General features: G+C 36.3%; 1 protein-coding gene across 3 annotated transcripts; it reads right to left on the bottom strand.

Annotated features, from left to right (window-relative positions):
• Positions 1–4,308: 4,308 nt before the first annotated feature.
• On the bottom strand, positions 4,309–11,989 carry LOC138336024 (uncharacterized). 3 transcript variants are annotated; one of them, XM_069285286.1, is made up of 3 exons: positions 11,729–11,989; positions 9,375–9,702; positions 4,309–7,100 (listed from the first exon to the last, which is right to left on the bottom strand). In XM_069285286.1, the coding sequence occupies exons 2-3, from the start codon at positions 9,685–9,687 to the stop codon at positions 6,097–6,099; spliced, it is 1,317 nt and encodes a 438-aa protein (XP_069141387.1). In that variant the 5' UTR covers positions 9,688–9,702; positions 11,729–11,989; the 3' UTR covers positions 4,309–6,096. The 3 variants fall into 3 exon arrangements, with proteins under 3 accessions (XP_069141387.1, XP_069141386.1, XP_069141388.1); XM_069285285.1 differs by having other exon boundaries at positions 9,375–11,989; XM_069285287.1 differs by lacking the exon at positions 4,309–7,100 and having other exon boundaries at positions 8,462–11,989.
• Between the last annotated feature and the right edge of the window lie 1,846 nt (positions 11,990–13,835).

The following is a 13,835-nucleotide window of genomic DNA, read 5'->3' as shown; positions in this document are numbered from 1 at the left end:
TTACAGTTTTATCTTAGCTAGGTTTAAGATGAGATAAATAGGGTTTCAATGTTTGTTTTATGTGAAATCTGTATGAATTACTGAAATTTCAAATATTCGGCGGCTATCTTGGACGCCATCATTGATATTTCAAAATGTTCAAAGGTGAGAGTTCCAAACCCATCTGGATATTATTGTATACATATCAATAGGCAATATTTAGCATAAAAAACAAATGTATATTTTGAGTTAGGGCAAAAATTGCTATTTGGAGTCCGGGCTACAAGATTTTTTTTTTCTAAATTAATGGTTACCTCAATGTGTTTGAGGACGATAAAATAACAAACTTATTTACATTTCATTTGGTTTTTTTCTTCGTAATATGATAAGGATATATCGTTTCATTTTTTTTAAATTTTATTTCAAAATTATTTTTTAAATTAAATAATTAAATCTGAATCGGGCAACAGGCAAATCCTAAATACGCTCTATCTTAATTGATTGTTAATATAAAGTAGCAAGATTAGTATCTTTGATTCGGTGTTTTTATTTTCTGTTTATTTGTTATTTGTTTTGCCTTATGTGAGATATAATTTTCAAAAGGACAAAAGACCCACTGTTGTAACTAGATACAACACTTGCAGTGCATGCAATGAGGGCCAAGCCGTAGATATACCTGAATGTTGATAAGACGTTTAAGATAATAAATAAAATCCAAACCAATCGTGTCATTAGCGGCAAGATTAATTGGAAATAACACTATAAGGGGCAATGGTTTCACTATTACAAGAAGTCACGACATGTATATACTACAGTATCCCACATTATACACATTCACATACCCGATACGTTACACACATATTGTCGTCACTGTATGACCTTTATACAACGTTAAAGGGAAAATTCAGTGAGGCAAATTCTGTTACATTACCACGAAGCAAGATATGACAAATATATTGCTCTACATTCCTTGTTGAACATATAATAAGAAATATTGACAAATATCACGGCATTGTTAAGTATTTTGATTGATGCCGTTGTAATTCCAAATTAATTTTAGACAAGAACATGCATCTAATAAGGTAAACACTCTACTGCAAGAGCGATTCGAGTAGTTCTAGACAAAAAATTCTTTACTACACTGGCAAGGGCAAGGGTTCGTCATACATGACATCCGACCACTAGGTGTAATGGCAGACAGCAAGCGAGTTTGAACATTTCACATGCATTTCACTACAGTAGGCTTTTCGGCATATCACAGTAAAACCAGCTAATCTAATTAGACTGGTTTATTTCCGATATATGTGCACATCTTAATATACTCTTAGACTGTATTGTCCCTTTAAAATCAAATGTGTCGTTATGTTCATACATACGAGTCAAGAAGATCTTTTATAATTTTATTTACCACAAAAGGAAACAACATTTCGAGAATTGCAATACTTACAATGCAGTTATAATTTTACTAGTACAAATAAGCTGAAAAGAGGTTTAGCAGGAAACCCACAAAATTGTTTTCATCGTATTTGTACTCATTATATTTACATTTTAAATTTATACATTAAAATTATGTTTACATCTGCAGTGCAGTTAAATGAGTACTTCCGCCAGACAATGAAGACAAGTTGTGGTCTACAATTTCATTTCACATTTTCACAGTGTTATTAGTAATCTTAAAGTTATCTCTGCATGTATGTATGTTTTTACATATACATACATGCATGTATGTATGTTTTTACATAAACATACATATGGCACTGTTACAATGCATAAATTCTGTATCTTAATTGCTTGAATGATTTCCACAGCTTGATTAATCAAAACATATTGTTTTCAATAGATTACTAAAGAAAAAATAACATGTTCAAACTTCTACTCTGTTATGCCACATGCCACTTTAAACATACTAAATCAATCCCAGACGAATTTACTTGTTTTTATATCTTGCATTTTTCTTTATACAGAAAGATGACCGAAACTTCTACCATGCAACGGACGGAGCAGATCTGTCTCTTTGTCCTCTTAATGGTGACCACCATAAGTAGTGAATGTAACAGGCGCCGCATCATACACACACTGAGTTATGAAGGCTGTCAACCAAAACGTCTTCTCTCGTATGCCTGTGAGGGAGCTTGCTCATCTTATTCAAGACCATCTGCAAATGTGGCTGGAGAACTGGAACACTTCTGCGAATGCTGTAAACAAACTGAAAGTAGAATGGCACAAGTAGTTCTTAGATGCCCAAACAGTAACGGCAGAAGCATCAGACGAATTAGAGTACCTGTGAATATCCCTTTGGCTTGCGCATGTAGACCATGTTCTTTGTTGCCAGCAAACATTATTCCAGCTGAACATGAGCTGCAACACGGGAAGAGATCAACATCTTATGCTCTTACACATATGAATGAAACACAATCAGTAAGAGAAAGCAAACTGAATAAAATCATTAAAAGGAATTTATGAGGGATATGAACTGGACACGATTTCTTCAGAAGTGTATTAGAGTAAATATAATTTCTGGATGTCAAGATTACCCTCAATTTATTCCTTGATATGCCATTCAGAATGCAATGACAGAGCTGCAGTAATGTTTGAACGCACCATTTGTTATCGGAATGAAATGAGAGAAGTCGACATGTGCAATAATATGGTCCCACTAATAGAATTGAAACAACGTTATAAATTTTGTAAGTTAAACATCGTGTATTATGTTTAAGTGTTTATTCTATGTTTAAAAAGCAAAAATAAATTAGATCTGCAAAATAATTTCCTTATTATCTGTATTCATGTTGATGTGGAAAGTGGATGTTGAGCTCCACATATATGTGATCAGTATTTAATTACATAGTTTGATGAACATTCAGATACTCAAACTCAATCAGAGAAATATTTTCTTCGCTTCATAGAACTGACAGCATCCCAAAAAGGGCAATGCTTTTCAAATTCAAGGAATACCTCTGTATAATCTATTAAACATTTCTTGTAAGGCATCTCCTTCCACAGGGATCTTTATCTCAGCAGCTGCAGCACCAAAAAGTCGTTTCAGTCTTCAAATATACGTCTAGGTTTGATGGAGTTGTCTGCTCTTGGATCATTAGGTACAATGTATACTCTATTGATAAAACAAACCCCAGTTACAGGTATGAGACTGATTCCTAATAATATACAACCAAGAGTTAAATAAGGTTAAATAATCTCTTTATGTTTGAGATATATTACAATACACAATGATATAATACTGAATATCTATTCCTTTCTCAACACACTCACAAAGTAGCTTTCCTATGGTTACATAACAATATCTCCTACCAATAATTTACAATAAATAGAGTAGACGATGCAATCAGTCCCGAATATTGAAAAAAAATCATCTAATTTTCATAGTTCTGAAATTTCTATAAAATACTGGAAAATTTCCCATACATAACACGTACACAATACCATGACAAGACAGCCGCATCGGTATCGAGGAAACGCCTCTTACATCCGTAGCGGAAATGGTATACAGAGACGTTACCAGACGTTCCCACACCTTGACTTCTAAAGAAGAAGTTGTCATTCCGTGTCCGTGGGTGTAATCCTTAGTAGAGTACGTATGTAATATACATGTACTAATAAAAGAACGTAAGGATATGCTAGTGATTTCATTTTGAAGGGGTATAGGTTTATTCAAAGACATGTAAAGTTATCAACAGTATTAGGCCATGGGCTAGGAGGGTCCCACATGCACCCCCCCCCCAAACCTCCGAACCAATATTTTTCTTAATCCGTATGACCCACTGATCACAAATCAAAATGTTAACATTGCATAAGTTGGGATGAACTTCCGGTTATGACGTTAACAAGATAGTCGCCATCTCGAATTTTACTAAAAAATGAAAAATAGTCATGACATTTTGATACCTCATGTGTCTACTTCAGTTGAAAAAAATGGCAATGTTATGACTATTTTTAGTGAAATTCGATATGGCGGCCATCTTGATGACGTCATAACCGGAACTTATACAATTTTATCATTGTTTTTTTTGCTGTTGTTGTTTAAAATGATTTATAAGTGGACAAAAAACTGTTTAGAAATAATAGTTTGCTGTTGGAAAACATTTTTGCTGCGTCAAGCAAAATATAAAAAAAAATACTAAAAAATTACAGTTTTTGAGCTTAAAATCCTATTTTTTCATTTTCTGCGTAAATATCACTATATATATTTGATTAATTTGTCCTGATATGTATTTGCCGTTATTTCGTGGTCATTTTGATACCTCTTTTGTCTACTTCGGTTGAAAAATGTCAATTTGTTAAGAAACGCAAATGCGATAAGCATTAGATTTTCATATAATTGTATTTAGCTCTGCTTCAGTAAAGATCATGGATGTGCTATGTTTGTATAATGGGAAGAAACAACAACAACTCCATATTCTAGAAGTGAATGATGTCATTTATTATTATAATAAATGACGGAAATACAATCAATAATCTTTACTTATTATAAAGACTTGTTTGTTATATATAAAATGGAGTAAAGAAAATCCCTTATACAAAGATGGGGATCAATTAACGCCTTACTCCAATACTAATAACAAAATTAAAAACATAAAATGAATCAAAAATACATAAATACATGAATCAAAAATACATGTAAACAAAAAATGAACTGATCTAGAGGTGGAAGGGGAGGTGGTGGTTTTTGATGTAGAATTTCTCAAAAGTCGCTGTGAAAATTTTCGTGTTGTGAATTTCTTTGTTCCATAAACAACTAAATGCGCATGCGCTTACTCACATAATATCCGGACAATTTTTTAAATAAGAGTTACTCCCCTTGTCACGTACATTTACTGATAATTATTGAATATAAGTTACTTACTCAACAGACGCTAAAACCATTTATGTACATAACATAAATAAGACTTTAGCTCTGCTTCAGTAAAGATCATGGATGTGCTATGTTTGTATAATGGGAAGAAACAACAACAACTCCATATTCTAGAAGTGAATGATGTCATTTATTATTATAATAAATGACGGAAATACAATCAATAATCTTTACTTATTATAAAGACTTGTTTGTTATATATAAAATGGAGTAAAGAAAATCCCTTATACAAAGATGGGGATCAATTAACGCCAAATATAGCCGGACAGAAAGGACAACTGTCCAAACTGTATGGTTATATCCCCCATCCACATCCATGATAGACTTATTGAAACAATAGTATTATTACAGAAGTGGAACACATCCGAAATATCTGACATAAATATGATACATTCGAAATTAATCATAATAATAAAAACCCACTTTGATAACATCAAACTTTATCTTGCATAAAAAAAAAATGACTAGAATTTGACAAATCAGTAGCACATACTAGAAGCCAATTACTCCATAGCATGGTACCGGTCTGAACGAAAATGTGAAGATAGTACAAAATACCTTAACCAGAGGCCAATAACCCCATGGCTACATGGATAAAAACATAAGAACATTACAATAATTGGCACCACTGCATAAAATCATGACATATGACATTTATTATATCAAAAATACAAAAACAAAAAATACTAAGAATACAGTATCAGAGGCCAATAACCCCGTGAACTGAAACTATTACATGCCATATAAGTTGTATCAAAAATACAAAAATACAAAGAACACAGTATCAGAGGCCAATAACCCCGTGAACTGAAACTATTACATGTCATATATGTTGTATCAAAAATACAAAATTGCAAAGAACACAGTATCAGAGGCCAATAACCCCATGAACTATAACTATACATGCCGCACAAGGTTTGAAACTGGGACATTCTTGCACATGTTGACAAATCTGAACTTAAAACTTTGGCAGAAGTAAAAATAGTATAAGTAATACTACATAACCAAAAGCCAATAACTTTGAGGTTATGACGCATACTACTAGCTAAGATACAAAATCACTACACCTGCTAAATTACATGTGGGAAAAAACCCATATCTGGCAGCTTCACTTGATACAATGTTCATGTAACAAAAGTCACTAATACATGAATTTATTTGTGCACAAGTTGTAACCAGAAGCCAATTACTCCATGGTTCACTTGTATAAGATGGGAAACTTGGAGGGCCACTGTGTACATTTAACTTTACATTTTGATCATAGGGATCCTAATATATTTTCTGAAGGCACATGACTTCCATCTACCCATAAGTTGTATCTGGCTCTCATCAATGCCTTGTATTGCAGCTGTCGTAGCAGCACCAATACGAAAACTGTGTGATTTGTAATTATGTTCATGAAGCCCTGACCATTTTAAGGATGACTTCAACTGTTGTGTGAAAAACAATCGTGATATTGGTGAACCATCCATAAAGGAGAATAGTGGTTGGTCTGGGTTGTCATGTTTCCTAACCGTCAAATATTGATGGAGGGCTAGGACAGGACAATATTTGGGTGTAGCTGAGTTGGCTGAGATTGAATGTGTACTAACTGGGTGCGAATTGTGTTTAAAATGGGGGAACACAATTTCAAGTAATCGTGGGGACCCAGATTCTACTTCAAATGACACATGCTTCCTCAGTAAGAAATGTTGAGACTTCTTACCTGTTGAAGTCATCTCCCCAATCCTTAAAAAGGCATGGAAAGCAAGGAGAAACATTGCTTTGAGAGTGACTCTAAGAAAGTAAGATGAAACAGAATCTCCAAGAGAATCAACTAATGTATAAAGTATTGCTGGGGTAATAGGTAGACGAGAATCAGGTGTTTGTGTTAGTTTTTGGTAGCCCTGCAGAGTCTTTTTAATGATAAAGTGTTGAGTTATGTCTTCAAAATTTCCCATCTTAAATGTGTACCCCAATGCTGAAACATATGTAAGGACCGTAGATGAAGCTAGACCTAACTGATAGCAATGGGCAATAAATAAAGATAGATGTTGAAGATTTGGGGGGAAAGCTGTCACCTGGGCGTCAACATGTTGGTGAAGAAATTTCAAATAATGTTGGAATGCCCGCTGGTATGAAGAAAGTGAGGACTTGGATAATGCATTGGATAACAGGAAACTTGCTGTTAGATTCAGAGAGTCAGTAGATGTGGCGGGATCAGAGTTGCCTCTTTGTCCATGTGCGGAAACTGATGATGAAATTGGTCCATCTGTAAACGAGAAAGATGATCAGCGGCTATGTTACTCGCACCTGGTACATGGACAGCTTGAAAGAAAATATTGTACTTGAGCACACTAACCATAAATCTACGCATAAGCTTCATAAGCGTGGGACACTTTGAAGTATGTTTGTTAATAATGTGAACAACTGCCATATTATCAGAATAGAACTGAATTCGCCGGTTTTCAAGCTGATTGTGCCATAGTTCAATAGCAACGACAATCGGAAGGAATTCCCTCACTGTGATTGGGTATGTAAGCCAATCAGGAGAGAACTCATGGCAGAACCAACTGTTCCTCAGATATCCGCCCATACCAATATTGCTAGCATCTGTATACATTTCTAAAGATTCAGAAGTAACAAAATTTGTAGGAAGAAAGAGAGCTCGCCCATTGAAGTTCACAATAAACAACAACCAAGCTGCGATATCTGCTCGCGCTTCCAGAGTAAGCCGTCTATAGTGCTGAGGTTTAGACAGACCAATGGTAAGGTCAATGATACGCCGTAGAAATGTTCGCCCAGGGATGACTACAGAACATGCAAAATTTAATAATCCTATAAGGGATTGAAGTTGCTGAAGGGTGGCTTTTTTTCGACGAGACATAGCCAGAAGCTCAGTTCGAAGCTTTTCTAATTTATCTTGTGGTAATCTAATTTCCATAGCCTCCGAGTCTAACTCTAGCCCTAAGAATGTCAACACTGTTGTCGGGTAGACTGTCTTATCTTCCTTGAGAGGGACACCTAAGGCTTTAGTAATTTCGCAAAATGTTAACAGTCCTCGTTTACATTGATTGGTGTTAGATTTACCCAAAAACAGAAAGTCATCCAAAATATGAACACAGCCCTCAATGTTAAATTTATGATTCAAAATCCAATGAATAGAGCTACTAAATTTCTCAAAAAGCTGGCATGAATAACTCAAACCCATCGGTAGAGTGCGGTCATAATAGAAAAGATTATCTACCTGAAAACCCAACAGTTCATAATCATCAGGGTGGATAGGAACGATTTTATAAGCATGCTCTATGTCCGTTTTAGCCATTAGAGTACCCTGCCCAAAATCTAAGATAAACCGAACCGCATCATCTACTGTCTGGTAGGTAACTGATCTATATTCCTGCGATATTCCGTCGTTAATCGATTCCCCTGGTGGGTATGACAAATGATGAATGACTCGATATTCATTGGGTGCTTTTTTTGGGACCAGACCTAAGGGTGATACCTGTAAATTGGGCAGAGGGATGCTATTAAAAGGACCACCTACTCTCCCTGCTAGAACTTCCTTTTCTATTTTTGCTCTCAGAATATCTGCCTTATCGCTAACGGATTGTAAGTTGGAAGAAATGTGCTGTTTTCTTTCCCCTGTATATGGGATATGAAAACCATGTGTAAAACCTTGCACTAAAAAATCTCTATCTGCATAACCGGCCAAAAATGAGTTAAGTTTGTCTGCTTTAACTGGGGTGGGCACTGTCTGTATTTGGTAACTCTTACCCAAACTACTTGGATTTGTTTGTGTTATGGGAGGACTTAGTGAAGGACTGTTTTGTGGGATCATTGTGTGTGGTGCCATTTGTGTTGGGCTGTTGTTGAGAAGAGGTGCACTTGGTTCGATCATGGGGTCCCCCACAATACTGACATGTGTGGGGGTAAGTACACAATGGCCCTCGTTTACACATTCCCGAGTTGTTATTGTAGCTGTGGCAGTACACTCGCTTACGGTTGGCCGTCCCTTGAAAGGGCTTTTTCTTGTTGACCCCGGACTGAAATGGCTGCCCTGGTTTAGATTTAAGTTTATACACAAGGCCCTCTGAAAGAGCCTCATGGTAGAGGGCCACATTGAGTTGGTCCCATGGGCAGTCATGAGGGTCTCGTTCTCTCCATAAACGGAAAGACCGATCATATGACATAGCCGCATGATCTCCAGACTCCTCAGCAATTGCCTGGATTCGACGGGCATACTCAAACAACTGGTGACCTCTGTCCTGATGACGCTTTGAATAAATTGCGCCAAACACATGGAAACATGCTAACCATTGGCTTAAAGTATGGACCTTTTTAGCCGCTGGTAGCTTCACCAAGGAGAGGGACCCATCTTTGATTTCTGTGGTGTAGCGCTCCTTGTTATCTTTCCCCGGGTTCAACAGCACACCCATGTCCACAAATTCATCCGATACGATTTTTGTTTTGATCTTAGGATCAAGTCCAAGATCAATCGGCTTAGAAATGTTCCGTTTCGAGGAACTCTCCTCCACATACTCACATGACGAGGGGCCTGCTGTCAGAGTGTCGAAAGCGACAGCTGATCCTGCTGTAGCCTGGCTGGCTAAATTGTCGGTCTGTGTTTCAGACTGTACCTCCTGATCATCTGGGGTAGGGGCACTTGGCACTTCAGCCCTCTGTAGTGCATCTAGCACAGTCTGTGTGATTGCTGGAATTGCCGCCGTCACACAGGAGTTGACCATAGCCTGCATGTCTGGCTGTGGCTGGGAGGAGGTACTTGCAATTGCTGGTGCTGCTTGCCGAGTTTTTTCCACTTGGACCCTCCGTCTCTTTTTAGCTGGCGGTGAAGACATATTTGTCTAATGATGCTGAAAAATTTAATGACATCTTGAAAAAATAACTGTAAAAAAAAAAAAAAAAAAAAAAAAAAAAATGCAGTGTACATGTGCCATTAATAAATAAACACAATTAAAATACCTAGAGAAAGTAAATTCAATCAAGATGCACTAATTTCTGCCTTAATTGAACTACGTACACCAAGTAATCTTAATATTAAAAATATAAAGACGTGTAAACACACCATAGAATACCCACTATTAGCCAAGGCTATACTGTATAATTTGGTTGATGACATTTCACAGGTATAAAAGAGAGATAGGTAATAAACCGTAATATCGACTGTATCGCTATAATTATGGAAGATTAGGCATTGTGTTATCTTTTAAAATGCACACTTTAGGAGAGAAAATATCATCCATACTATGCACCTGACAAACCAGCCAAAATCCACCACAAATATAAACTGAAATAATAGAAATCTAATATAACTGTGGTTGTTTGTCATCATGCATTAATATATATATTATAAAGCAAGGAATGCCTGTTACACAGGAGGCACATACACAGTACCAGTGAGTTATCTAATATAATGTATTTACACGCAATCTGACTTGGTAACTGAAAACCATAGTATCAGCAATAATTCGCCATTTGTATGACCACTAATTAATAGATAGCTAGCAAGCTGACTGCAAAATTTTGCTGGTGACAAAAAGGGGGATTTTTTTTTTTTTTTTTTTTTTTAGGTATGACTGGCATGTCTAAAAGGTTCACTGCCATCGCCCCTATTAAAATTGTGCACCATTAGCCTTGGCTGCAAAATACATGTACCTGTACTACATAAGCAGTGCCAGTGGTATATATATACAAAGAGTAAATTAATGCTAATACCATTAGAAGTAGGTAAAAAATATAATGGTGATAATATCGGCATAAAAGCCACAAGCTAACAAAAAAAATCACTTGCTTGTTACAGTGGATTGTTTATTTTAATATCTGAACAGGAATCTAATTATATTTATATATAAAAATAGAATTTTTATATACAGCTCTATCATGTCGAGATACATTAATGAATTGTATACTGGACTATATGTTGCCTAGTTAAAAGGTATAAAAATATAGTACAATCTCAATGAACTAAAACAAGATCACTTGTGCTTCAAAATAGCAGCACGAATGTTTTTGAAGTATTTCCATTGTCCATTCTCCGAAAAATGCACCCCATCAGCACACAAAGTGTCAAAACCTTCCTTCATTCCCCGAAGGTTCCAATAATCTATCATATCCATGGATTTCGACTGGTCTTTCAAAAATATGTTGGCACAGCGCACCTTGGTCACATACTCAGGAACAGGTATTGTTCTAGTATTGTCGCGCGGCAAAAGCTGAAGTACAGTTATGTGTGCAATGTTAAAGGTATTTCGACACATTGTTAAAAATGTCAATAGTTTAAGAATGGTTTCCTCCAACGCTGTTGTCGAGTCCAAATCATTTCCCCCTATATGCACTATCAGGTGTCTGGGTCGAAGTGTCTCTACTTCGTGCCAAAAGCGAAAAAGGTGTTGTTGTTGGTCAACTCGTCCCCCGCTTATGCCTAAAAAATGTACAGGGGGACACTGGTCTATATTGAAATCACGTACTCCTTGCTGACACACAAACTGTTCAAAACGTCTAACATGGGAACTGCCGACCATAAGAACCGTCATAATGACCGAATACCACGGATATTATCGGGTCCAGTATATATACGTACTGCTGACACTGTCTGGCACTTGACCCTCCGTTAGAACAAACAAACAGCAACTAGTTGATCGCGTACAAACACTAGAATGTAGATACAGTGATTGATAAGTCTATAATAGTCCACTTTACACTACCAATACGAGTTTACATCACAGCGAAATGGTCCAATATAGCTACACACATTGTCTAGTTCGCTATCATTATGTAATAGGCCCACTGCAGTAATTTCCTCACGAGGATTTTAAGATTCAAAAAGCCGTATTTTAGTCTATTCAGCTATCGACGATGTCACAATAACATGGGACTTACATTATGTTGATGATCTACACGCTTGGTCCGCTATAAATTCGCTTTTTGATGTAGAATTTCTCAAAAGTCGCTGTGAAAATTTTCGTGTTGTGAATTTCTTTGTTCCATAAACAACTAAATGCGCATGCGCTTACTCACATAATATCCGGACAATTTTTTAAATAAGAGTTACTCCCCTTGTCACGTACATTTACTGATAATTATTGAATATAAGTTACTTACTCAACAGACGCTAAAACCATTTATGTACATAACATAAATAAGACTATGTACTATAGTATTTCAACATGTACAAATATTTCAGGAATCATCAGTTGTTGCGATCGCTAATCCATTTACATATATATTGAGGTTTGAAAAATTACAAAAAGAAATGCTTAATGACATTGACAGATTTTAATTTTCTCATATATTTCCAAACTTTCGACTTTGCTGTAAAATGCAGGTATATTGCTTAATATAGGCATAAGTCATATGTCCAACAGTCCTGCATATTATAATGTACCCCTGGGTAGTAGTCTACAAGTAGAAAATAAAAAAAAAAACCAGCACATATCTCGTATCCTATACTGCTAAATAGAATCACTGGTATATATTGAACATAAATGTTTTTACGTGCAATCTTTGATTTCAAGGTAATCATTGATAACGAAATTTAACTCCAAAATTCGCTTGGTAAAGTTATATCATGTGTTCGATTTCTGTCTATATCAAGTACTGTCTTGTCACTTGAATGAAAATACAATGACAAATTTAAAGTTTTACAATACAATCAACTGATTCTGTGGAAATTTGAAATCACAAGTCCTCATCAGGAGGAAGAAGCGGATTAATGGCAGACTCATCAAGATCAGCAGATAGTGGAGGAAAATTTCTGTACTAGAAGCTGTGGCTGTGGCTGCTGGATAATTATACCTCCAAACAGGTTGGGTAACCTGAGGGTACATTCCAAACTGCCCGTAAGTCCAGGGCCACCAATTATAATTTGGCAGCATCTGTGGTGTCATACATGTAGGGAATGGCATTTCAGTGGCGAGTCTCGGAATGGGTGATTACATACATGTAGATGGTGTGAAAGTTACTGGTGGAACAGACGTACATGAAGATCGCTCAACTTTATTACAACTTTTTCCTACTTTGGTCCTACCATCGATAAGTAGGGATTCAATGTTTTCCTTTGTTAACTTAGATGGGATACGCCCATTACATGCGATTTTGATTAGTCTAACGTCTTTCTGTAGGTCTTTCTGACCTTCCAGGCCAATGTACCTCTGTGCGTAACATGCCTTTAAATATGGCATCAAGGCATTGACGAAAATTGTGGTATTGTGTTGCAGGAAAGTGTTAATGCTGGTAATCTCCTCGACGACACTCTTAAGTCGCTTCTCAATACCATGTATTTCCTTGTTAGCCTGTTGGTAAAGAAATGGCCAATCATTTACTACATTACCTTAGTTTGTTTGTTTTATTAACGTCCTATTAACAGCTATGGTTATGTAAGGACGGCCTTCCATGTATGCTGTGTGTTGCATGTATGTCGTGCGAGGTGCGTGTCTTGGGAGACTGCGGTATGTTTGTGTTGTGTCTTCTTGTATAGTGGAACTGTTTCCCTTTTTATAGTGCTATATCACTGAAGCATGCCGCCGAAGACACCAAGCAACACACCCCACCCGGTCACATTATACTGACAACGAGCGAACCAGTCGTCCCACTCCCTGTATAGTAAAAAGGTTGAAAGGATGTTAAACAGTACTAAACCAAACCGAATTTAGGTTGTTATTTTTTTTGGCTTGAGAACAAAACTGATAAAACGTTTTTGAGTAGGCACTGATTTTTTAGGGTCGATCGGGTTACCGGAAACACAAATATCTTTTTGTATGGCCTTACGATATTTATACACTCTCATACAGGAATATTTATTTGTCAAGTACCAAAATACAGCTGATAACAAAAATATTTCCACAAATGAACAATCTATTTAATATTCAATTGTGTATAAGGCCGATCCTAACCTATATACATGTACTCTTAATCTTTAATTTACTTTGTAAAAAAATATCAGCTTGATTAATTTCACCATTCACTTATACGAGATACTTACAATTCT

The sequence above is a fragment of the Argopecten irradians genome, chromosome 12, assembly GCF_041381155.1.
Source record: "Argopecten irradians isolate NY chromosome 12, Ai_NY, whole genome shotgun sequence".
Lineage (NCBI taxonomy): Eukaryota > Metazoa > Mollusca > Bivalvia > Pectinida > Pectinidae > Argopecten > Argopecten irradians.
The sequence above is the reverse complement of the archived record's forward strand: the minus strand, read 5'-3'. Positions and strand labels throughout refer to the sequence as shown.

Coding starts and splice junctions, on each gene's coding strand:
- LOC138336024 (XM_069285285.1), bottom strand. CDS start 9,687: ATGTCTTCACCGCCAGCTAAAAAGAGACGGAGGGTCCAAGTGGAAAAA. Junction 7,101..9,374: donor GACAGCAGGCCCCTCGTCAT/GTGAGTATGTGG, acceptor TCTCGTTTACAG/ATGGACCAATTTCATCATCA.